At 34.5% G+C, this 27,476-nt stretch overlaps 1 protein-coding gene across 2 annotated transcripts in view; it reads left to right on the top strand.

Moving 5' to 3' along the window:
• The window catches only part of NEGR1 (neuronal growth regulator 1), an 884,450-nt gene that overhangs the window by 335,493 nt on the left and 521,481 nt on the right, over positions 1–27,476 (top strand). For both annotated transcript variants that reach the window (XM_025362722.1, XM_025362711.1), the window contains exon 2: positions 19,221–19,453. In XM_025362722.1, the coding sequence (XP_025218507.1) occupies positions 19,221–19,453 (233 nt within the window). The remainder of the gene's footprint in view (positions 1–19,220; positions 19,454–27,476) is intronic.

Below are 27,476 nucleotides of genomic sequence, written 5' to 3'. Positions count from 1 at the left end.
AATGATTCCTGTCGGTAAAGAGCCGTCTCACTTTCCTATTTCCCCAGCTAATTTTACAAATTCTAATGCAGTGAAATATGATCTCTTCTTTCTTTAAGTCCTATAAACCATTATGTCTCTTATGGTATAGGCTTACATGGGAGATATTGTGGATTGGATCCATACCACTGCAATAAAGTGGGTATCTCAATTGAGTCACATTATTTTTTCAATTTCCCAATAAACAAAAGTTGCGTTTACATTAAGTCATCTATTAAGTGTGCAATAGCATTATGTCTAAAAAAAAAGTACATCACTTATTATGAAATAGTTTCTTATTAAAAATGCTAATTATCATTTGAGCCTTCAACAAGTCCTTTGTTCTGTTTGTGAAGGGCCTACTGACTGATCAGAGTGGTGGTTGCAGAAGGATAGGGTGGCTTGGACAATTTCTTAAAATATGACAACAATGAAGTTGGCTACATCGATCAACTCTTTCTGACATGAAAGATTTCCTTATTCCATCCAATACTGTTTGACAGCGTTGTACCCACAATAGAACTTTCAAAATTGGAGTCAACCCTCCCAAACCCTGCTGTTGTTTTAGCAAATAAGTTTTTGTAATAGTCTAAATCCTTTGTTGTCATTTCAACAATATTCACAGCAATTACCCCAGGGGTAGATACCATCTCAAGAAACCACTTTCTCTTTTTTTTTTTTTTTTTTTTTTTGAGACAGAGTCTCGCTCTGTCACCCTGACTGGAGTGCAGTGGCGTGATCTTGGCTCAGTGCAAGCTCTGCCTCCTGGGTTCACACCATTCTCCTGCCTCAGCCTCCGGAGTAGCTGGGACTACAATGGGATTTCACCATGTTAGCCAGGATGGCCTCGATCTCCTGACCTTGTGATCCACCCACCTCAGCCTCCCAAAGTGCTGAAATTACAGGCGTGAGCCACTGCGCCCGACCTCAAGAAACCACTTTCTTCGCACATCCGTAAGAGCAATTCCTCATTGTTCAAGCTTTATCATGAGATTGCATCAATTCAGGCTCATCTTTAGGCTCCACTTCTAATTATAGTTCTCTTACTATTTCCATCACATCTCCATTCACTTGAGCTCTTCTCATGAATTACAAATATTCTCAATGATATCTGGAATGGTAAATCCTTTCCAGATGGTTTAACTTATTTTGCCCATATTCATCAGAGAAATCACTATCTGTGGAAACAATAGCTTTATAAAATGTATTTCTTAAGTAATAAGGCTTGAAAGTTGAAATTACTCCTTGATCATGAGCTACAGAATGGATGTTATGGATGTTGCATTACTAGGCATGAAAACATCATTAATCTTCTTGTACATTCTCCATAAGAGCTCTTGAGTAACTAGGTGCATTGTCAGTAAGCAGTAGTATTTTGAAAAGAATCTTTTTTTTTTTTTTTTTAACAGTAGGTCTTAACTATGGACTTAAACTATTCAGTGCATCAAGCTGTAAAAAAATGTGCTGCCATCCAGGATTTGTTGTCCAATTTATAAATCACTGGCAGAGTAGATTTAACATAATTCTTAAGGTCCCTAGCATTTTTGGTATGGTAAATGAGCATTGGCTTTAACTTAAAGTCATCAGTTACACTAGTCCCCAACAAGAGAGTCAGTCTGTCCTTTGAATCTTTGAAGCCAGGTATTAACTTCACTTCTCTAGCCCTGAAAGTCCAGGATGGCACCTTCTTCCAATAAAAGGCAGTTTTATCTACATTGAAAAATCTGATGTTAATGTAGACATCTTCATCAATTATTTTAGCTAAATCTTCTGGATAACTTGCTACAGCTTCTATATCAGCATTTGCTGCCTAATCTTTCACTTTTATGTTATAGAGACAGCTTCTTTTCTTAAAGCTAATGAACCAAGCTGTTCTAGCTTCAAACTTTTCTTCTGTAGCTTCCTCACCTTTCTCAGCCTTTATAGAACTGAAGATAGAGCCATACTCTGGATTAAGCTTTGGTTTAAGAGCCTGTTGTAGCTAGTTTGGTCTTCTATCCAGAACACTAAAAATTTCTTCATATCAGCAAAAATACTGTTTAACTTTCTTATCATTCACATGTTCACTGAATTAGCAATGTTAATTTCCTTTAAAACCTTTCCTTTTACATTCACTATTTGGCTGTTTGGGACAAAAAACCTCACTTTTAACCTATCTTGTCTTTTGACATGCCTTCCTCACTAACCTTAATCATTTCTAGCTTCTGATTTAAATTGAGAGATGTGCTACTCTTCCTTTCACTTGAACATTTAGAGATCACTGTAGGGTTTTTAATTGGTCTCATTGCAAAATTGTTGTATCTTGGGGAATAGAAAGGCCCAAGGAGAGAGAAAGAGATGGGGAATGACTGGTGGTTGGAGAAGTCAGAACACAGACAACATTTATTAACTTAGCAGTCTTGTGTGGGCATAGTTTGTAATGCCTCCCTAAAAGTTATAATGGTAACATCAAAGATAACTGATTATGGACCACCATAAAACATATAATAACAACAAAAAATTTGCAATATTGCAAGATTTACCAATATGACACAAAGACATGAAGTGTCTTTGTGTTGGAAAAATGACACCAATAGACTTGCTTGACACAGAATCGCCACAAAGCTTAACCTTGTAAAATGCAGAATATCTATGAAGTGCAATAAAATGAAGTATGCCTGTACTTATATCATGTCTATCATAGTGATTATAGTGTAAACACTTTGCTTATTCTGTCTTCTAGATTGTAAGCTTATTAAAAGAAGCTTTTATTTATATTTTTAAATTTTCTATTCTACTTGCATAGTCAAAAATCAAAAAGAAATGGTTGGAGGAATTGAAAGGGGAGTTGACTGAGACTCTATCTCAGAAGAGCAATCTTGAATTCATTTTGAAGTATTGTTATTTCTTCACAAAATTAGATAGGTATATCTCAGTTTCACTTTGTTCTGTCTGTGTAAATGCAAACCTTGAGTTTAATTAGTGGTAATTATTATGATTTGCCTGTTGTAGTTGCCTGCCCATTAATAGCTGATTGGGATGACCAATTCATTTCACAAGGGCCACTGAGCATCTGTTAGATAATGGTGGCTTTCAGCCATTGCTAGAGATGAAAGGCGACTGTTTCTCATTATGTGTGAGGCAATTTGGTGTTTGGCTAAGTCAAAGGTATACTTTGCCCAAAATGGTTTTCTCTAATTATTGAAGCAGTGTGCATTTCAAAAAAAAAAAATGCATTCATTTACCTAAATGCCAGTTTAAAATCTATTGGTTGTCCATAAAATCTTATATTTATTGTATAACCTATTTTTTGTACTAAGTCCATGAACCATAAAGGAGAACATCAAATAATTGTACACTGTTGATTTGAAATCCTGAAGACACACATATGATAAATTAATGATTTAGATAAACCAAAAAAAAAAAAAAAAGTGATAGCTTCTTTCAAAGGTTCGTAATTAGAGAGTCCAATTAGAGAGACAGAAAAGGTGAAAGTGTGTATATAGTATGGCATCCATGTAATCCTTTTGAATCAGAAGCATGTCAGGAATTAAGGAGCTAAGGAGACAAGCCAAGCCAGAAACAATAGACCTCTGTGTTTAGTATTGACTGCAAAGACAATTGTGAAATATTGGTAACAGAATAAAAGCTGAGGAAAGTGTGTCTGTATTCCTAACATGGCTTTTACAAGGCAGTTTGTGTTTAACTAACTTGCTTGGCTGCTTGAAAATAATGCACTATGAAAGATAAGAAAAGTGGATATAGTAGGTTTCGATTTTCATAAAAGAATTTGACAGCTTCACGTGAGAGATTAATGGCTAAAGTAGAGAATTGTAGAGAAAGCAGTTAGGAGTTCTTTACATAGGAAATCAGTTCAAGAATGAAATCGTATTTGAGGATGAAAATATTTCAAGTAAAATAGAATTTTAGGGAGCAGTACACTTTAGACTTTTAATTTCAAAAAGCACTCAATTTTCATTCTTTTTTCTTTCCTTCTTCTCTAATTTATAATTATCATGCAGTTATTATATTTAATAATGTTACTTATGTGTTATGCTCACTACAAATTATACTAAAAGTGATTACCAGTGTGTTTATCCAGCAAATGCAGATAAATGTAAGAACAATGAATGACAAATATATATCTTCCTAAGAAATGAAGGAGTTACTGCCTCACAGTAGGAACTCTGAACTACATAAATAGGAATGATATTTCACCAAGATCATTTTTGGATCATGAAAGAAAAATGTAAAAAACCCATCTTTGAATTCGTAAGAACAATAATTACAATATTATGTTGTCTGAGTCAAATTAAAACCAAATGAGTAAGGTTTCTTCAGTTTAATAAAATATTTGTTATCTTATGTAGTTTTCTTTATACAGTCTCCTTACCCATTCTTTATCTATTTTACCTAGCCTCTGAGGTTTTCTTACGCGTTCCAGAAACATAGGAAAGAAAATGACACCATATGAGCAGCTTCCATTTGTTTTTCTAAGACAGAAAGCAGTTTGTTCTCCTTTCAGTGTGTCAAGGCTAGAATTTAGTATCACTAAGTTATTTTTAAAGTAAAATGAACAAGAAGATAAAAGGAGACTCTGTAGACAGTGGGCAGTTCCATTTGTTCCAAATTATATATTCAATTTTTGAACCATAGAGGAAATCCAGAGATTGCTGTGTGTGCTTCAATTTAGGATAATTTGGAACAAAAGTTCTAAAATACAATAGAGTAAGGCTGGTGTCAATGCTACCTCTCCTACTAAACCTGCCCTGACCTATTCTTACCCTGTTTTTTTTTTTTTTTTCCCCAGTAGAATATGTCATCTTTCTTTATGCACTAGACACATAGTATTTTATTTGGAGTTCTCATAGTATTCAAAAAACTATTTTTTAAGTACCAACTACGTGACAGGCACTGAACTTCTTACTACTACACTTCAAAATGAAGAATAAGCTAGAGTCTTCTACAGTTTAGCAGGACAATAATTGATTAAATGAGAGACTGAACAGTGCAGGGCAATAAAGAATGATGCCTAATGTGCTAGGGCACTGCAAACCTTAGGGAGGGTCCATTACACCTATCTGAGGCCATTGAGTGGAAATGTCAGGGAGAGCTTCCCGAAGACATGACATCTAAGGTTAGGTGCTTAGATCTTATCACATGAGTCATTTCAGTCCTTCTCACAAAATAGCCCTTTCAAGTACATACTCATATTCCCATTTTAAAGAAGCAAATGTGAAGGTTGAGAAAAATTTAGTTCCCCAATTCCTCAGGCTAGACGTCACAGGAAGAGTTACGATTCTATCCTGTGTTACCCTGAACCCAAGTTACAATATCTTTGAAGAAGCCATATCAGTATTTCCCCCAGATTCCAGTTCACCTGTGTTTAGAGTGATAGTGTTTTTGTTTGTTTGTTTGTTTGTTTTCCTCTTCAAGTAAACTTTTTAGAGTGACTTAAGGAAGCAATGACTAATATCACAAAATTCTGACCTTGAGAGATGATAGTCATGGGGCTCGGAAATATGCAGCAATCGTAGCAATCTAGTAAAGAAGGGGCCAACCAGAAAGTCATGGTTGACATTTACACTTTTCCTAAATCGCAGTGGAATTTTACATCCCTTGGAGGTACTTGCATTTCTGAGCCAGGAAGGCAGTGAGATATGACAGGTCCAGCTGCCCACTGCATGCTGCTGTTGGATGGATCCTCTAGCAAGAGAGGCATTGATATGTGGGGAGATTCTGGTACTTTCTGTAAGAAAGAACTCAGGTGAAATTAACTTAAATTATATATTGCTTTCATATTCAAAGTGTGTCACCTTTTTTTAACTATACATGTAATAATCAATGCTCATTTTTCATGTCTTGTCCATTTTTGTACCAAATATCTCCTATCTCTCTCTCTCTCTCTCTCTCTCACACACACACACACACCCCTTTTGAAGCACACATATCCCTTGAAGCAGCAAATATTTAACAATAACAGAGTTGATCGTAAAGACATATATTTAAATTTCTCAAAATGAAAAGAAACCCTAGACTACTAACACATATATTTAAAAATAAATATTTATAATATATGGATATCAGCTTCAGTTTTTCTGAATATATGAGTATTGACTAAATACCAACGATATTCAAGCCCATAGAATTTAGCAGAATAGGGCACAATTTTTATTTTCAAGAGAGAACATAAATATTTTAATTTACTGATTCATGGAAATTATAATATAGTGTGCTACATTCCAATTGTTGTTGCTGTTTTAACAGAATTTAAACAACTTTAAATCTAGACAAGATAGAACAAAGTGAAAAGACTTTTTAAGCAACTGTTTTTTAAAAGTCCATGTTCTTCAGAAAGATTGTCTTTGGTACACTATCTTCAATGTGTAAACTTATAATAATTCTCACATATATTCAGTTGTCTCCTTTCCCAACCTCTAGGAAGATAGAAAGGGAAGATTAGAAGTAGAGAAATAAAACTCAAATATGTTGGTAGGTTAGCATTAGAAAAAAATACCAAATACAGCATTTCGGACATAAATACACTTAGGTTCATAGTGACTTTCCAAGGACTACACAGGAACAGATAGTTCTAAGAAATTTCTTGATCATTAATTTCCATATTTTTTTTTTTTTTTTAAGTGACCAGCCTGCTGGAGAATGTTTGTATTTGGACTGGTTCTGGTTCCTACCTCCTGCTTTTACTGTCACCTTTCACAAAACCTATTGAACATGCAGAATCATACCATGGGCCACGGTCCAAAGTTTAAAACTTGCAGATAGTAAACAAAGAGGCTATTTAAAATGTTGATGTTAAAACAATGAATATCTAGATGTTGCTAAATTCTTTTGCAATAGAGTTAGATTACAATTTGCTTTCTATACATCTACAGGGTGTATAATATTATCATCAACTGATAAAGCGTTAGGAATGATTTTAGGTGACAGATTACTGTAATTTTTTGTTGTATCCCTCTCATCAAATTGAATAATTAGTAGTACTGCTTAAATAGGACATCTTCCATTCCCATAGACTTATCTATGAAAACAGGTTTTCTCACGGTTTCTGCCCATAAAATCCACTCCAACAAAATCTAAGAAGAATTCATTCTGGACTTTATTTCCTGTAAGTAAAAAGTTTTGCCATTTGAGTAAGAAAGTTTGTCCATGTATCTAGATAAAAGCAATTCATTAACACCTCTATTATTAACTATATGAAGTTATATATGAGTTAGAGATATATAATATATATTATTAACTATATAAAGTTATATATATACACACACGCACACACACACACACACACACACACACACACACACACACACACGAGACAGGGTCTGGGTCTTTTGCCCAGGCTGGAGTCCAGTGGTATGATCTCGGCTCACTGCAACTTCCACCTCCCAGACTCAAGACTCAAGCCATCCTTCATCTCAGCCTCCTAAGTAGCTAGGACTATAGGAGCACACCACCATGTGTAGCTAAGTTATACAATTTTTTTGTAGAGATGGGGTTTTGTTATGTTGCCCAGGCTGGTCTTGAACTCTTGAGCTCAAGCTCAGCCTTCCAAAGTGCTGAACAAATGTTTATTAAAATGTGGGATATATATATAATTTTTTTCAATTGTATACTATTAATAATTATAAAAATAACTATTTTTGAATATTTTTTCACTTAGATTTGTATGTTCACAAGACCTATATTAATGCTAATTTATATACAGCATTTTACGTAGAAAAGATAGGGTATCAATAAAAGGCTTTAAAGAATAACAAATTAGGATCAAATTATGAGGCATAAGTACAGTAATACAGTTTAAGGAGAAAAAGCAAGGTAGCATTTATTTTAAAGTAGAGTTTGTTCCTCTTGTTTTAAATGGCTGTTAATGAACATCACGTCACTCTTATTTTGATTTCTTTGGGCACATTTAAAATTGAGAACTTATAGTTTTATTTTAAAATAACAATATTGATAGTAGTAACAAATTATAGGTTGGCAAAGACCTTGGATTATGATGAAAATTTTAGGTGGCAATTTTTGAAAGTTCAAAGATGTACATAGTTTACAAAATTGTTTTATGAACCATACAAGCAAGAAGAAAAAGAAACTGAGGTTGAGATAATAGGGCAACATAATAGACCCTGTCTCTGCAAAATATAAAAATAAAAAAAATAATAATTTAACCCAACATGGTGGCATGCACCTGTAGCCCCAGATACTTGGGAGTATAGGACACGTGGAGAGAGGCTAAGGCAAGTTGATCGCTTGAACCCAGGAGGTCAAGTCTGCATTGAGCTATGATTGCACCACTGCACTCCAGCCTCAGTGACAGCGTGAGACCCTGTCACTCCCACAAAAAAAAGACAAGAAAAGAATTGGTAACCCTTTGGTTTACATTAGTGGGCTTGGGAAGGTCACTGTGCTTATGCAGTCTCTATATAGAAATTCATAATCATAACCTAGAGTTATGAAGAGCATTAACCTATAAAACATTGCAATAATTATACAATATTTACATTTATAATTCACTTTATAACTTTATAAACCTATCTCCCATGCACAGCTTCTTTGATGTTATACCAAAATAGAAGCTACTTAACACAGGTGATATTATCTCAATTTTGCAACTATTAAATTCTTTATAGAAGTTGAATTACTTGCCCAAAGCAGTTGCTAGTAATCTAGAAATACGGTTTCTGAACGTAAGTTTTCAGTCCCAGCATAACTTTTATAACTTTTTAAAATATAACACCAAGGCTGTCTTATTCTACATGTTCTGCTTATAAGATGGGGAAGTATATTAAAAAACAAAACAAAACAAAACAAAAACCTTTTGTGGCAGTTCAAGGGGGGGTAAATGAATGAAGTACTTTAACATATGACATTTAGCTACCTGTAAAATTAATTCTGTGAACCAGCTCTGTGCTCTGACAATATAGAAAAATAAAGTTTTGCTACATCAAGCCAGACACTATGAATTCTTTATTTTTTTCCTTCTTCTAATTATATTTTATAACATAGTTTTTTTTGTTATTGTTATTGGCAGCAGTATTGTTTTCAAACACAAAGTTAACCACAGGGATGTAGAGTAATAATAGTTAACCTGAATTACATACTTATCATGCACCTTTTTCTGTATTAAATGTGTTAAACAAACTAATTAATTTAATCCTCATAACAATTTTGTCAAGTAAGTACTTTTACTAACCCCATCTTAAGGTGAGAAAACTAAGGTAAATTAACTTGGCCCAGGTTCTAGGCCTAGCACACAAGAAAGATGACATTCGAACCCAATATTAACTATAATTATAGTACACAGTTTAAGGAAAAGTTATAATAATAAAAAATAAGATCTAGCAAAGACTCAAATTTGAGAAAATTTTTAACTTAACATCTTTCAAAAAATAAAAAGTTTAATTTTTTTATAGGAAGGTGTTTAAAAAACACATTACTTTTTTTCTTCTTGGGTATACTCCTTAATTTATATTTTAAGGCCTGGTTCATACTGAATTGTGGTTTAGTCCATTTTCTGAAGAGAAGACAGATAAATATGGGTTAATGGCTACTTTAGTAACTGATTGCAAGGCTAGCTTTAATTAGTTGACTGTGTGACAGTTCTTTATTCATAAAACAAAATTTGTGTTCAGAATATTTTTTATTAGGAGAAAAATGCAATAAGAAAAGTCCAGCAGTGACCGGTAAGATGCTTAACGATCAACATAAGCAGACGGGTTGGGAAGGTGGGGAACAGAATTCATTTTGCTTTATAAGTGTCTGTATTTGCTGATACCGTAAAGTAGCATATAGATTATTAGTTTTACAAAACAGACGAATTTAGAACCTTTCTGTATATCCATGTTATGTTTCTTATTTTATCATCTTTATTTATTAATATATGCAAATATAATACTTTTAATGACTTCAACACAAAGATGGCTGATGGAAGGGAGATGAGGTGCAATTGCTGATACTGTTCTTACTAGAGAAGTCCATCTCCTTTATTCCCTTGATTTCGGGATGAGGTGTATGTACCTGGCTCCATCCCAAAGAGGATGGAATAGAAAGGCTTGCCTGGAGCCTAGAGCTCTATCTCAGTCATTTCTCTGGACCCGATTGCATTCTCTGTCTTTGATACTGCTATTTTAAACACCTCCTGCATGCATTTTGAAAGTAGTTTCCATTCCCTTTATATCTCCTGAGGTGAAAGTCCAACTTCTCCAGGAAGCAGCTGCCAAGGAGACAGTACTGCAGACAGAACTTTCCCCACAGCGGTTCAGAGCACCTGCCAGTTATCAAAAATCTTGAAGCCCTTCCAGATCCAAATATCTCACATTCAATCAAGTCCATGTGGGAGAAAGCAAGCTGATTTTGTTGAAACTCAAAAATTAAAAAGTAGAGATGACAAAGAAATTTTCAGCTTGATTCATGTTTAAAGCCATTGGAACAAAGCTAGCCTTAAACCACTCAAATTTGTGACACCTCTTTCTTTTGTTTGTTTTTTTTGAGGACTTTTACATTCTTTGCTTCCTTTATCAATTTTGCATGCATGCATTCAGTAATCTTAGGGCAGAGATAATAAGACCTATCTACTTCTCAGACTGTTTTTGTGAGTGTTAAATGAGATCATACATTTAAATATGTTTCTATGCCTGTTAATCCATAGTAATCATTCTGCATATGAAATTTATTATTATTGGGATAAGATGACAATAATTAGTAACAGGCCAAAAATGAAGAATTTTGCTATTCAGACTTTGCTAGTTTCTTTAATCATAATGTACAAGATCTCTCTTACTCTAGTCATGCTTATTTTACTTCATAAATGCTAATTTATATGTTAAATTATTTACAAATAATGTATTGAAGCACCCTTTATATGTAAAAATCATTTGGCATTGCCCCTCCTAACACAGACGTATATTCTTACTTGGAAGCTTGACTTAAATGAGTTAATGGAAATAATAAGATAAAGCAATTTGTGGTATTGCAGAAAAACATAGTTTAATTATGAGTTAAAATGAGTGATTTTAATGTTTGAAAATGCGACTTAATCATAACCAAATTTGAATGATTTCCCAGGCATTGAAAATGTTATATATACATATATATATATATATATAAATGGCTCTAAATTTGTATTTTATACACACACGTGTATATATGTGTATGATACATGTGTATGTATGTATGTTTGTGTATATATATATAAAACAAACTTAACTACATATATGTATATTTATAAACAAACTATACATATAAATGTGTGTGTGTGTGTGTGTGTATATATATATATTTAAAACAAACTTAGAGCTAGGCATAGTGACTCATATTTGGGAGGCTGAGGCAGGAGGATTGCTTGAGTCCAGGAGTTTGAGGCTTCAGTGAGCTATGATCATTCCACTGTACTCAAGCCTGGGTGACAGAGCAAGAATCTGTCTCTTAAAAAATACAGATTTAAAGAATTTTAAGTTGTTCATTAAAGTAAAACTAAACTGTATGAATTAATACTATCACTTGATTACATTAAACTTCACAGATTTCAGGGAGACATTAAGTATAGTTCTGCATGAAAAAAGCAAGAAAAATTCACGAAGCTTAATTTTCAGTTTTTTTTCCATCTAATTTACAATGTAAAAATGTTTAAGATGTTTGAGGATTTGGTCTTATAATCGATAGTGGCTGATAGCTTTCAATCTTTTATCCAAAATATTTTAAAAATAAGCTTATTATCCCAAATTGCTAGAGTGCAATACATAGAAAATAGAATTCTTTTTCCAACAAAATAAGAAATCAATGCTACTTGTGTGTTTTTTTTTTCTTTTTTGCTATTACACAAGAGGTAAAATATACCCAACATGGCATAACTCCCATTTTGAAAATAAATGTACATGTTTTATTGATATTACTTTGGTTCTAAGGCCTGAAGATTTACTGCAATTATTTCATAATAATGTTTTTCTCATATAATACAAATGTCAATAAGCAAGTCATCTGCTAGTTACTTAACTAACAGATGTATCCCAGTGTCTTCATTGTAAAATGGGTATAATGATGCTAATAATAATAGTACTGGATAGTACCTACCTCAAAGGCTTGTTTTGAGGATTGAATGAAAAATATACATAACATGCTTAAAATGTATCTGGTGCATAGTAATGTTAACATATTACTATTTTATAGTGAGCAGTATTGAACTGTTAACCTGCTGAAGTGCAGTTCTCACTTAGATATCACCAGCAACATATTTTAAAATATAATTCTTATCATCTCTAAAGATGAGGACTTCATTAAATAATTGAAGCTCACTGAACAAATTGTTACCATGGATTTCCCACCACCCTTCACTGTCTCCCACCTCTACCACACCTGCAAAAATAGAAAGATAATGACAACCATTTCTGTGTCTGAGTAGTTGTAAAAGAGAATTTTAAATATTGTCAATCATAAAGTGATATTATTATCTAGGAAATATTTATATAACCATATAATTTATGTATACATACATACATATTATCTAGGAATCAACTCTCATGAAAGATATCAAGAGGAGAGTGCCTTAAAAACAAAGATAGGGGAGAAAGATGGTGGAATTTCTTTTCTGTTCCGTATAATCTCTGCTTTACTTGCCTTACCTCATTTGGTCTTGAAATCAGGATATCAAAACTCTCTTTGTGTGCAGAATCATCATGGAGATTGTATGGGATTCTGAACTCTGTTAATATGCTTTGAAAAGTTCTCCTTCTGTCAAATTTAGGACTTCATGGTGCAATGAAGAGACAGCAGTAAAGGTAGCTGGTAAGTCTCTTCATAAGGAATATTATTTTCACTCAGTTTAGCTTTGAGTCCAAGAGAAAAATGTACTTTTTTTATTAACTGGTGCCTTTAATAGGAGTTTTCATTAATCAACATATCTTGAGAAAAGCTGTTCTTTATCCATACAGCTGAATAAATTCTGCTGTGCGGAATACTGGTAATGGTGAGAATGTTTATGTTTTTGGACTGTGCAACAAAGAAATTGAGATGTAAGTGGCCAAAATCATTCCTCAGCAGCCACAGGCTTTTTAACTTAACTGAGCTTTAAAAAATAACAAATACGCTAAATATGCTATTTTTCACTACACTCTCTGATGTCCACCTTTCAGATTTAATCACCACAGGAATTAGTATCACAGGCATATTCTGTTAGAATTATTCTAACAATTTGATCAAATAACATCTCGCCAAATGGGACTTCATACCCCCAAAACAGAGACCTGCCCAATATGTAGTAACATCCTTTAAGGGGGCTTCTTAAAAGAATTTAGGCAGCAGTGCCATCCTTATTCGAAAAGAATTAAATATTGTGAGCCTGGGTTTATATAATTAACAACCATGAAGCAAAAAGAAATGTTCAAGGTTTTTTGCATATATTTTCCAATAGCCAGATGTTTGGAACTATGTGTACAAAATATCCAGATGATTGACTGAAAATTTAAGTATTTATCATGATATTTGGTATAGTGTCAACAGAGCATATGCTGAAGACTATATTTTTGGAACTGTTTTATTCATCTCCTTGCAAAAAAGGTAGTCTAGCAGATTTCTTAAGTGAAAGATAAAAACCACTATCAAGGAAAGCTATGCCATACTCGATTAGAGGATATATTTATTTTTGTACATTTTTATTCAGATTATTTCATTGTCTGTATTTCAAAGGGATCCTAAGATCACTTGCTGCTAAAATGTTCCATTTTGAAGTCCAAAGAAAAAAGATCTGAATTTGTGACCAGAGAAGTGTTACTTCATGCTGTCCCATTACTGATCTGACCACCCTCACTTCACTGAACTCTCCCTTACCCCTTAATTCCTCCATTCTAAACAGGGAGACCCCCTGACTTGCTGCTGCCTGACTCTAAAAATACTAGCATAGTCTGTCACTGTGGTTATGAATGCAAGCCACCTTGCTTTGTCCAATCACAACCTGCCAGTACCTTTACTTCTTCATCTAAAAAAATGAAGATAATAGTAGTATCTGGCTCACAGTGTTATTCTAGGTTTAAATGGTATAATAAATGTAAAATGCCTAACAAAACTCCTAGCACATACTAAGCAGAATGTCTAATGGTTTAAAAGGGCTTCTGAAGTGTAGAGTCAAATGCTGTAGTTCTTTCTTATTTCAAGTATCTGTGTGTATGGATGATTTGCTTGATCTGCCACCTGCACCCTGCCCACCTCTGCCCCTGACTTGCCTTTTTTCTGATCACTGAATTCTTAGCTCAGTTCTTCACTTACTGATTTAGATTGCTTAGCACATCCTCTGTATCATTCACCAGTTATTGTCTGTACTATATATATTTGCATTTAATTACATGTTATAGTTTACATGGGTGTGATTTTGCTTTTCCGACTATGCCGCACTTTGGGAATTTTGATACACTTTATCATACTATTCCTTTCTCCAAAATTTTCCTAATTTTTACCTTCATTTATCCACTCAATACACGCTAATATTTATCGTTCATTATGTTTAGACCCTTGGAATATATAGAAGCAACCAAATAAACAAAATTCCTGGATCTTGCTTCTAGTGGAAAGAGAGAGACAACAATCAATCAAGTAAATGGATAATATGTCTACAGGGAGTGTTGGAACAGTCGTGGTGTTTTTGCTATTTAATACATTAGGACATTTAATGAAGACCTAAGGAAGATAGGGAACAAGTTATGTAGAACTTTAGGGGAAAAATATTTCAAGGAAGAAATAGCAAATATAAACTAACTGAGGAAAGAGAATACCTGGCTTGTTGGAAGCACAGCTAAAGGATCACAACCTAGAGCAAAGTGGAAAAGGGGGATGTGAGGTAAAGTCAGAAAAGCATCAGGGGACCAGATTCTATAGGACTGTGTTGACTACTATCAGAATTATAAATTTTCTTATGAATTAAATAGAAGGCTTGGAGTTGTTGATGATCTGATTTAAACTCTAAAATGTTCATTCTGCTTATTGTGGGAAGAACGGATCTGGCTACAAGGGTCAAGGGCAGACGCCAGAGACTCTCAGAGAATCTCAATAATCCAATTATAATGACAATTTAATTACTACATTTTTCATTTCCTGTTCTGCATGACGGCTGTTCATACACATGCTTTATCATCCTTGCTAAAATTTAAATTCCGTATGGGCTAGGATTCCAACAAATTTATATTTGTAGACCCTAGACTTTTTAAACCAAGTAAAAAAATGTTGGTACCCAAAGAGTACAAACATAAATTGGTATCATGCTTCTCTACTTGGCCCTCACCCTCCACCCCATTGTACCCTACATAGCTTCCCTCCTTACAAAATTTCTTAATACAACATACACATGTCAAGCAATATCTCTTTGTATTGTAAAGAAAAAAAAATAGGATGTAAAGTAGAGAACAAAAAGGAGGTACAGAGGAAGAAGATACAGTTCTTGTTCTCAAGGAATCTTTATAATGACCAAAAAACAACACCCACACATGCATACAGCCATGTGTGTGTGTATGTTTGGCCTATTCACATGCTCTTTATAGTCATCTCATACTGGATCTTTAAACTACATGTATTCTCTATATGATTTCATAACATAACCATGCCTACATAAACTTGCCATTCAAAATTTGTAAAATTCCATGTATGGTAATTTGGGTTATTTATGTTCTAACATAATAGTGTAGTTTGAGAATAATTCTACAAAATTCCACAAAATTTCCAAAAGGAAAATATGTATATTTTTTTCTGATTGTCATTCAAGAGTATTACTAACATGTATCTTGAAAAACTTTGAGTTGGGAACAATGACTATTACAAAATGTAGTTATTGAAGCCAAGGAGACATAAATGATGGGTTTTTTTTTTTCCATCTTTTTCATCATGAAGAAGTTGAATTCTATTCTTCTGTGGCAGCCAATGTCATGCCAGAATTGAGGAACAGTGCTTATGCTAAGATTACTGGTTAATCTCTGCAGTCTTCCCTAAAACCCCCAAAATAAAGGTAAAGCTGCTACTGCCTCTAGGGAAATGGAAATGCCCAACAGAGCATTCTAAATCAGACTTTCATGGTAAAACATCCACTAATAATTAATTTTCTGCTTCCTTTAGACTAGGACAGGTTAAGCAGTTGGTCACATTCAGTAAATAAGAAATTACTTGCAGTAATTTCTGCAACATTCTAATCATTTTCCCATTTCGGAAACCTATTTTAAAAGTCTTTGATCTGCATTACAGTGGAAAGGACATTGAATGTGGAAAGAGAAGACTTGATTATGAATTCAACATTGGCACCCACTAATTTCGTGGCTTAGGCCAGTCATTTAACCTAAACATCTCCATTTATTTTCTAGTGATCGAGAGCATTGCAGTCTATACCCTGAAAGAGTTGTTATGAACACGCAATAGAAAAACATGCGAAGGACATAGATGCAGAGGTTACACAGAAACACTTGATGAATGCAGATACTAAATGACACACTAGAATTATCACAGTCCTAGCAGTGGTATTTCAGAGTTCTGTCCTGTACCAGCACAAATGTGATCTTGTGAAATGGGAAATATGTCCCCTGTATCTTCTTTCTGCACATTATTAAGAATAACAATATGCTGGAATTATTTAATTACGTCATTAAAGGGGGTTTTATTTTCTTTAGTAAATACATAAGGACAAGCTTTTCAATTAACAGTGACCTTTACGACTTCCGTTTTGGATTCTGTAGATGGTAAAGCTGACTGCAAATTAGATTCTGCAATGTACCTTGTTCCTTACTTTTTCACCCACTGATTAGTTTCATACAGTTGACAGCAGCCCACCCTGTTGCTTTCAGCTTGCAATTTTGTAGCAATCTCAAAACACTGTGTTCAATCCCCCAAGGTGCTCTGTGGAAATGCTGTCAAACTATTTCTATGTATGTGTGTTTTCGTTCTGTAGCTGTGCTTTGTACTCATTTAAGAAAACCAGTCTTTAATTTGTAACAGAACATTTTCAAGATGAAACAGAATTTCAGGCCTCAGCAAAATCACTGGTATATGACCACAGCCTTCTTCTGTTCTAAAGCTTGATGTGCCTGACTACTATTAAACATAATGCTGTATTTTTGAAACCTGTTACAGAATATGACTAAATATATGGCTACAAATTTGGCCTTAAAATCTAGTAATTGTTATTATGCTTGTCATCATCATGTGGATCTGGTTTTATTTTTCCAATTCCATCTCTCATGCCTTTTACCATATATCTCATGGTTATTTGTCATTCCTTGAAATGCCTATAGGTGCTGCCTACATATAGCATAGCATCTCTGTCTAGAATGCCATATCTTACAGTACTGACCTCTTTATCTCAGACATTGCCTATTTCAGAAGGCCTTTCTCTATGCCTTCAATGCCCTGATTCAAGTAACTCTCTTTGATCTCTCATGCATCCTGTGTGTGATTTCATAAAAATATTTTCCTTTCTGTATAGTAATAATTGGTTTGCTCTTGTGTCTTCCTCGCTAGACTAAAACTTTTAGACAGCAAGAGACAATACCTATTTAAATCCATAGATACCTTATAAATGTTTGCTGGCTAAATGAATGCTTTATTAAAAAAAAATATTGATCGGCCGGGCACGGTGGTTCATGCCTGTAATCCCAGCACTTTGGGAGGCCAAGGTGGGCGGATCACAAGGTCAGGAGATTGAGACCATCCTGGCTAACACGGTGAAACCCCATCTCTACTAAAAATACAAAAAAAAAAAATTAGCTGGGCATGGTGGCGGGTGCCTGTAGTCCCAGCTACTCGGGATGCTGAGGCAGGAGAATGGCGTGAACCCGGAAGGTGGAGTTTGCAGTGAGCCGAGATTGCACCACTACACTCTAGCCTGGGCAACAGAGCAAGACTCCCTCTCAAAAAAAAAAAAAAAAAAAAAAAAAAAAAAAAAGGCTTTGATCAATAAATTGCAAAAACGAGCAACATTATTAATAAAAGTGTTACACTAGCTTTGTTATATCTAATGACTACAGCATTCAGTAAACACAGTTTATAGTTTTATCAGTGAAACATAGTTTATAGTTTCAGTGTACAAGCTTCCCACTGTGCAAATGCAAGCTATTTTAAAAGTAAATCCTTATGGCTGGGCGCGGTGGCTCAAGCCTGTAATCCCAGCACTTTGGGAGGCCGAGACGGGCGGATCACGAGGTCAGGAGATCGAGACCATCCTGGCTAACACGGTGAAATCCCGTCTCTACTAAAAAAAAAAATACAAAAAACTAGCCGGGCGAGGTGGCGGGCGCCTGTAGTCCCAGCTACTCGGGAGGCTGAGGCAGGAGAATGGCGTGAACCCGGGAGGCGGAGCTTGCAGTGAGCTGAGATCCAACCACTGCACTCCAGCCTGGGCAGCAGAGCAAGACTCCGTCTCAAAAAAAAAAAAAAAAAAAAAAAAAAAAAAAAAAAAAAAAAAAAAAAGTAAATCCTTATAGGCCGGGCATGGTGGCTCAAGCCTATAAAACCAGCACTTTGGGAGGCTGAAGCAGGCGGATCACCTGAGGTCAGGAGTTCAAGACCAGTCTGGCCAACATAGTGAAACCCCGTCTCCACTATAAATACAAAAATTAGCCAGTCACGGTGTCAGGCGCTTGTAATCCCAGCTACTAGGGAGGCTGAGGCTGGAGAATTGCTTGAACTCAGCAGATGGAAGTTGCAGTGAGCCAAGATTGTGCCACTCCACCCTGGGCGACAGAGTAATATCCTGCCTCAAATAAAGAAATAAACAAATAAATAAATAAATAAACCCACCCTTATATGGTTCTATGATTTCTGCATCTGGTACATTATATTCAGTGTCAGATTGGGTCAGGTCAGTCTAAATCATAGACCTTTACTGTTTCTCATAATTTCAAACGAAGAAATAGGCTTTAACATACAAAATTGTTTAAACTAATTTAACTTTATTTAAATTTGTCATCCAGACAGAATGAAAAAGACTTTTGACTAACTTTCAGTTGACACACACACACACACACACACACACACTACACACTTAAAAAATTGTATGCAAGTATTGTTTTACATTTGTATTGGGAATGGAAGATACATCAGTATGTTCGTGTTTCCTGAGTTAATGTCTGATGTTTTCAATTGATGCTGTGCTATTATTCAGCAAAAGAAAATAACACTCAGAACAAAATAATGTTGTCTCTCATTTTTATTTTGATTAATAGTGTTCTATCTCTTGTAATTTTTAGGTGCTTTTTGGAAGATGGAGCTTCAAAGGGTGCCTGGCTGAACCGGTCAAGTATTATTTTTGCGGGAGGTGATAAGTGGTCAGTGGATCCTCGAGTTTCAATTTCAACATTGAATAAAAGGGACTACAGCCTCCAGATACAGAATGTAGATGTGACAGATGATGGCCCATACACGTGTTCTGTTCAGACTCAACATACACCCAGAACAATGCAGGTGCATCTAACTGTGCAAGGTATGTATTTTCAGAACTGCTATATTGTGAAAGACTATGCTTAGAAATGCTTAATATTTAGGTATCAAAATGACTAGGAAACAATTAACAATGCTGAAATATTCATTGTCATTGAAATATTTGTTGAAGTATATTGTCATTGCTTTTAGGAGTTTACATTCCTAGATATCAGAAAGTCGTTAAGAGTCATACAGACAAAATGAAAAAGTCGTCTGACTGACTTTGAATTGAAAGACACACACACAAACACACACTTTAAAAATGTATGCAAGTATTGTAGTCATTAAGAAGTGTAATGACCATTACGGGCATACAAATCCCTACTTACAAAGATAAAGAAATATCCATTAACACCACATTATGACGTTTGTAAATGATTCACCTCATATCTTCCTTTGATTCATCCCTTCAATCAATCTTTGAGAGCCATGATTGATACATTAAATATTTGAAACCTACAATAGATACATGGAAATATTAGAACTTTTTGAAATATGCATAATAACTCTTTAAATGCAGTCCGCCAACCATTCAAATACTCTGTCTCAATCCAACCTCTGTTTACTTTGATTCAAGTCACAATGAAAAGTATCAGCCTTCTAAGATTTCTTTATTTAAATATGAAGTAATTGAGAATACATGTACACAATGGTTTATATTTGATTTACTTTCAGTAGATCATAAAGCATGCTAGCTAACTTTCAATCTCCAGATACAAACAGAAGCATCAAATTATTTTATTTCTCTTGCATACTAAAATGTAAGAGCATATGTACCCTAAAATACAAATGGTTTTCAAGAAAAATGCAATTATTATGCTAGGAGAATGGAAAACATTTATTTTTTGCCCTTTTACATTATTTCTTTCTGCTTTATAAATTAATCATGTGTTCATTGTTTAGAAATATTATGCTCTGTGGAACTGAAACTGATGTTGCCATATTTCTAAGTAAAATTAATAACGAATCATGTGATAATGTGGTACCAGAGCATGCATGTTTAATTCCTAGTAGGAAAGTTGAGTGAGCAAGTCAGTTGTACTCTCTTTGAGTTTACCCTTCAATAAGTCAAGGCTGAAAATTAATTTAGGTACATAGCTTAAGTCTGAAAAAGATTACTAATCTATAGCCTTATTAACTGAGCTTTATTTCCTTACGTACAGGTAAACTTGAATTCAAACACAGCTTCAATTGTTAGTACAGCAAATATTTTAACTTTGTGATAAGGTTAAACTTATTAAACAATTAACTTTAAGGAGGAAAGTAAAAATTGAAAAATAAGTCAATGAATTTCCTCAGTGATTTTTCTTTTTTTTTTGCAGATTATTACAGACTGTGATGATGTTCATTATTTAAAAGTGGTATATCCCAACATAATAACATTTTCACAAAAGTCTATCTTTAATCAGAGATTATTCAGGGACTCCAGAGGGTGGGAGTTAATCCAGCTTCAGAAACTGACATGAGATTGTAAGACAAAACACATTTCTTATGTTATTCAAGCCTAATCCTGTTCTCTTGTTCAGCTCTCTGCCCTTTGACTTGAGTTTCTAGCTCAAAGACTATAAAAGATTTTCATTATGTGAAAAAAGAAAGTACACTTGAACAATAATATGTTCAAGTTAGTTAAGACACAGACATTTTGCTTGTACATTTTAAACTTGTAAATTTAAATGATATATTTCTGAAGAATAAATATATCCCATTTTCCTTTTTCCATTCTCTCTTGTTCCATATTAGGCCTATATTTTAAATAACCAGACTATCGGTATTTAAGACCAGCCTAGGTACATGTTTAATTCTCATAGGATTTTTAAACTAACTTTATATTACTTATGTTGGTTGATATTGTTCACATTTTTAAAATTGCTACACGTCTTACTGTAGTACTCTTTTTTGCTGGTCATTAGATGATGGTGAACTTTTGAGCAGTTAGGAATGTACTTATTGAATGTTCCTTCAGTATAATATTTTATTCCTCCAGAAAAAGAAAAATCCATGTTACTGTTTTGAAAGTATAGGATTGGATAAAATTAAAAGCTAATAATTTTACAGTATTTATGAACGTAATTACTTATTAGAAGTTGATTGACACGTAGGCGTTTTTCATATTACATTAATAAAGTTCAGGGAATACATTAATAGGCTTGTCAGTCAATTCAAGTACTACATAAATGTCATAAAAAGTCAACCCCACTACATTTCTTCTCAATGAACAAAAATAAACTGATGTGTACACCTCTTCAGTCCCTAAATTTGTTAGATTGTCTGATGCCCAGGGGTATCAGCATAGTTTTGAAACTTATGCTCTTTGCCTAACAATCTGTCAGTCCTTTATGCACCAAGATAAAGAAGCTTAGCAACTGAGGGAAAACTGTATTAATCACTGATGTCAAACATACATTGGCTGGTAAAAACAAAGCTCACCTTCAACTGTTGCACGTACTCCAGGGAACTATTCTTTTCTAATCATTTTGAAAAGGGATAAAAAGTGGATATATTGTCAACACAGACACTATGTTTGAGAAATTTATTAGTGCTTGACTTCTTAGAGCTATTAATATAAATAAATGGAGCAATGGAGGAGGAAACACACTAAAGTAGGAATAGGAAAACCTGGATTCTAATCTGGAAATAGGCAATTATTAAGTCTCTGAACTCTGGCTTTCTCATTTCAAAAGGGACATAAGACAAGAAGATCTTTAAGGTCCATACCAGTCAAAAAAAGACAAATGATAAAAACATACAAAAACAAAACAAATAGAAAACAGTAATAAAAATCCCACTTCAATTATTTGCTTTGATTTAATAGGAAAAAATGTATTTAAGTCAAAAAAGAAAAATATTTTATAACTTTTATCAAACACCATGCAAACTAATGTTTACAGATAGCCCCTGTTACTACTTACTCCACAAGTACGTTTCATTTCTCTTTACATTTTTTCTTTATCCAATGGAGCTGAGTAATCTATGTATTTATGAAATTTGAAGAATGTGATAATTTGGAGCCTGGCTTTAAAAGGGTGGAAACTGGCTAATAGACTTAGTAATAAAATTTTTCATTACCTATATATAACATGGTTTTGATAAATCAAATGACCTATTGTTCACTGTTTCGAACTATGTGATATATTTACAAAGAACTCATTTCTTTGTTTATAAGTGTATAAGTGTGTGAGGCTGGAGGACTTGTTATGAAGCCAGGGCTCCCTAGTACAATACTGTAATGATAAGAAACATGAAATATAAACACCTCCCACCTGAATATATGTCAGGAATTTTGCTATGGTTAGAATCTGTCCCCCAAAGTTTATGTGTTGGAAAATTAATCTTGAAAGGAACAGTGTCTGAGGTGCAGTCAAATAAAAGCTGATTATTCATTCATGAGAGCTCTCATTAATGGTTTAATATTGCTGTCATGGGATTGGATTAGTTGTTGTGAGAGTGGGTTTCTTATAAAAGTGAGTTAGGCCCCCTCTTGCTTTCTTGTTCTTGGCCATCTGTTTTCTGCCATGGGATGATACAGCACAAAGACCCTTGGAAGACGCTGGCACTATGCTCTTGGACTTCTCAGCCCCCAGAAATATGAGCCAAATAAATTTCTGTTCATTATAAATTACCCAATCGGGGATATTCTGTTATAACAGCATAAAATGGACTAAGACATGGTTCCTACTTTTAGTTCTCCATGACATTTAAAGTCTGGGTTGTATAGAACACAGATTAGACACTCATAGATATTGTGTATTAAATAAGCACATATGAAGTGTTTATTGCTCAACTCATTCCCTTTCAAGGAAATATACTCTATGTTTTCTCTGGTCAGAGTAGAAGGAGATTTGACTAGCACATAACTCTATAATCAAAATAACTTCTCAAAAATATTTAACTTCTCCAGGGTATTGTAATTTCCTTAGGGTACATAACTCACCTAGAGTATTTGTAATAGGTGGGGTGCTTCACTTCCCTTATCAAGGGTGGGATTCTTTCTCTAGATACTGGGAGTGTAGTTAGAAGACAATATTCAGGGCCCTTTTGAGGATAGTCTCAGCTGCAGAGAGCCTCCTTGCTGAAGTCAAGGCCTGCCTAGAGTAGCTAACACCCAATGACTGCTTGAGGCAAGGAGTATAAAGACCTTTTCCTTTTAGCCCAATGTAGGAGAGCTTTGATGGGCCATTTTAGGTTCAGAGCTCCACATGGGCAGCTGAGGCTATTGTCCAGACTCCATTGAAGCTCTACTTCTTACTATATTCAAACCCATCTCCTTCTTCTTCCATCCCCAGGGGCTGATCATAAGGATATTGCCTAATAAACATCCTGCACTCTAAACTCTATCTTGTTTGAATTCATTTCACAAAGATCCTAAACTATGACAATATCCGATCCTTATCTCTTGCTTAGTCATTATTTTGAGAAAGCCTTTATAAAGTGAAAAGACATTCAAACATCATTTATTATTAATATTCTATTTTATGTTAAAAGGGATTTGAAGTGGCTTATGGAGAAGTATTCAGAACACCAAGATAGATAGGAGGAACAAAATAAACAAGAGAAGAGTAGGATGCAGTCAGAGGTGAGGTTAGATCACAAAATTTGTAATATGATTTCCATATACTTTCAGAGCATAGCAAAAATTCAGTAAGATTTCTGAAAGCCAATATATACAGAGAAACAGAATCAGTTATTCATTTCATAGTTCATAGGTTAAAACTTATTTTTCTCAGTACTCTGATCCTGTTTTTCAGAATAAAGTAGCATTTCTGCTGTGAGCTATCTCAGAGCAACACAGTGAGGTATAAGGAACATCTCTTTGGTACCCGTAGCATTCATTCATAAGGCTTTTACTTATAACAGCTTTCATTATATAAGTTTATAAACTTATATAAGTATATAAGTATAAGTTATAAGTAAACTTATAAGTAAACTTATACTTATAAGTTTACTTATAACTTATACTGAAGTGCAGGGAAGTAAAAAAATAAACTTAAAAATAAATTCAATAAGATGCCATTCCAATAACAGGGAGATAGCTTTTTGATTACCACCTTAATCTACAAATAAATTTTAGAACCTATCCTTCTTAGGCAAAACTCCACAAATGTTATTTTTCCCAATTAGTCATTGAATAGTAATTCGAGTGCAGATACTTCAGAGTTATACTTACCAATGATTATGTGGAGAGCAATTACTCTATGTAGCCACAAGTGTAAAGCCATAGTCTCCAAAGATTAGTACATCTTTGTCTAATGTTAACGTCCTTTTAATGAATAGCAAGGCCTTGACAAGACACACTGAAAGAGAAGGACATCACACTCTGTTCCAGTTTGAGCTGATGGAAATAAACAGCATCACAAGACATGGGCCTGCTTTTTACCAAAAGATCAAAAGGAGAAAAGAAAAAAAAAAGCAAAACCAAAAAAAAAAAAAAAAAAAACAGTGGCATGAAAGAATACATACATTGGACAATTTAAGCCATTGTCCTGCAACAGTGAAAATTTCAAAATTTTCAACAAGTCAAAAAATGAAACCAAAGAAAAATTATCTCCACTAACAAAAATTTTACAGAGCTACAGATGTTGAAACAGTCGTTGTCTGGATGCAATAATGGCTCACAACAAGACTCTTGCATTGGATCCCAGTCTGTTTTATTCAGGATCTATTTTTACCTGTGGAGGAGATCAAAATTATACATGGGAACCCAATCTTCGACATGCTCTAAAACACAAACAAATGGACAAAGAGTCAAACTACATGCTGTTAATATATTTAGCATGGAAACAAATAATAACCCATTGAAATAAAAATGGCTTAATTACCTGTTACATAATGTTACCCTACCCAAAATATCTTTATCTTTAAGGAATGCACCTTCATACTTACAAAACATAATCTTAGGTAGATGAAAAAAAAGATAACTTGTTAGTGGAGCTACTACTAGTTAAAACTAGGAGTAAGTCTCCCAAAATTGTCGATGTTTTTTGTATGTGATCTATAGCTTCTTTATATCATTAACTACATAACAGAGCTACATTTCTAAGAACATATATGATAAATACATGTTATTTATCTGCTGGTAAGAAAATGCTTATTATTTGCTCTCTAAAATTTGGCTAAAAGTGATCTCAAATATTTAAAATAAAAGTTACATTTATAAGGGTGTACATACTCATTCTCATTCCCTTTGCAGGGGATTCCTACCTGTTCTACCATAAATCATTCTTTACTTACCCAATTTACATTATAATACAAGTTCAAAGGAAGTCAAATTACACTGAGCTCAGGCAGACTAATCGATACCTGACTACTGATCACAGGGTGAAAGACCAAGTAAGTTCAGTTACTGATGAAAATAAGATTGTATTGGTCCCTACAGATTTTCCCCACAATGAAGTAGTAATGATGGAACCAGGCCTAAGAACATTCTATTGTTTTTTCTATTTCTATTTATCTGAAATGTCCAGTTTTGCAACTTATGAAGACAGGATCTTATTAGCATTTTGGAAGATATGCCTCATTAGTTAATAGGACGATGATTTTATACATATATATATATGTTCTGTTTTGTTTTTTCTGAGACAGCATCTCACTCTGTGTCCAGGCTGGAGCATAGTGGCTCAGTCTTGGCCTACTGCAGCCTCAACCTCCCTGGCCTCAGGTGATCCTCCCACCTCAGCTTCTCATGTAGCTGGGACTATAGGTGCACCCCACTCTGCCTGAAATTTTTTTCTTTTTTTTTTGTAGAGATTGGATCTTGCCATGTTGCCCATGCGGATCTCAAACGCCTGGGCTCAGGTGATCTACCCACCTTGGCTAACCTCCCAAAGTGCTGGGATTACCGACATGAGCCCCTATGCTTGACCAGGACTATCATTATATTCCCTGGGTACTTTATCTAGTGGGAAATATTTAATCTGTTGAAATATATGAAGCAGTATTATTGAGGTCTAGAGAGACAATGGTCTGATATCTAAACAATTTAGAATAGTTATGCCTAATTTGAGAAACTGGGGAAAAATAAGTTTTTCAGGTGTCATTTGTGATCTTAGACTTCAGCAAGATTATTTCCACAAATATACCTTCACAGACAAATTCAGAATGAAGGTTATTTTCCCAAATGTACCTTCACAGACAAATTCAGATCTAAGATTATTTCCCCAAATATACCTTCACAGAAAAACTCAGGTTCACCATCTGTGCTTATGTGGGGTAAGCTTTTTTAGGCAAGGAAATATTGCATAACAATTAAAAAAATTAATGCATTTTGCAGGTGGACATTTTCAGCTTTCTTTTCACACAATCCCTTCTGGCTAGAATTGCTATGGTTACATGGCAGGATATATCAGACCAGATTCTAGGAATTTATTACCTCACTTTTCTGTGAATATACTGACATTCATTAGGTTATGGATTTAGCTACTATGATTTATAAGATATAAGGTGAATTGAGCTACTTTTAGTAAAATTCTTGTTTTAATATAAGCTTGTCTTCCAGAATACACATTTTTTTCTTCTAAATATTCTAATATTCAGAATTATCGAACATTACTTTTCTACAGTTGGGAATAAAGAAGTAGCAGAAAGAGAAAATACATTTCAGTAAATAGTATTTTGCTTCCAAAAGATTTTCTATGTAAATATATGGATCATATTTTCCTAAGCAAAATTATCACATGAAGTTTTACATATTGCCTAATGTAAGGTCTGATATTAGAACAATACGGTAAATCAAAACTGTGCCAAAATTCAGGCCGGGCGCGGTGGCTCACGCCTGTAATCCCAGCACTTTGGGAGGCCGAGGCAGGTGGATCACAAGGTCAGGAGATCGAGACCATGGTGAAACCCCGTCTCTACTAAAAATAGAAAAAATTAGCCGGGCGCAGCGGCGGGCGCCTGTAGTCCCAGCTACTCGGGAGGCTGAGGCAGGAGAATGGCGTGAACCCGGGAGGCGGAGCTTGCAGTGAGCCGAGATTGCGCCACTGCACTCCAGCCTGGGCAACAGAGCAAGACTCCGTCTCAAAAAAAAA

The sequence above is a fragment of the Theropithecus gelada genome, chromosome 1, assembly GCF_003255815.1.
Source record: "Theropithecus gelada isolate Dixy chromosome 1, Tgel_1.0, whole genome shotgun sequence".
Taxonomy (NCBI): domain Eukaryota; kingdom Metazoa; phylum Chordata; class Mammalia; order Primates; family Cercopithecidae; genus Theropithecus; species Theropithecus gelada.
The sequence above is the reverse complement of the archived record's forward strand: the minus strand, read 5'-3'. Positions and strand labels throughout refer to the sequence as shown.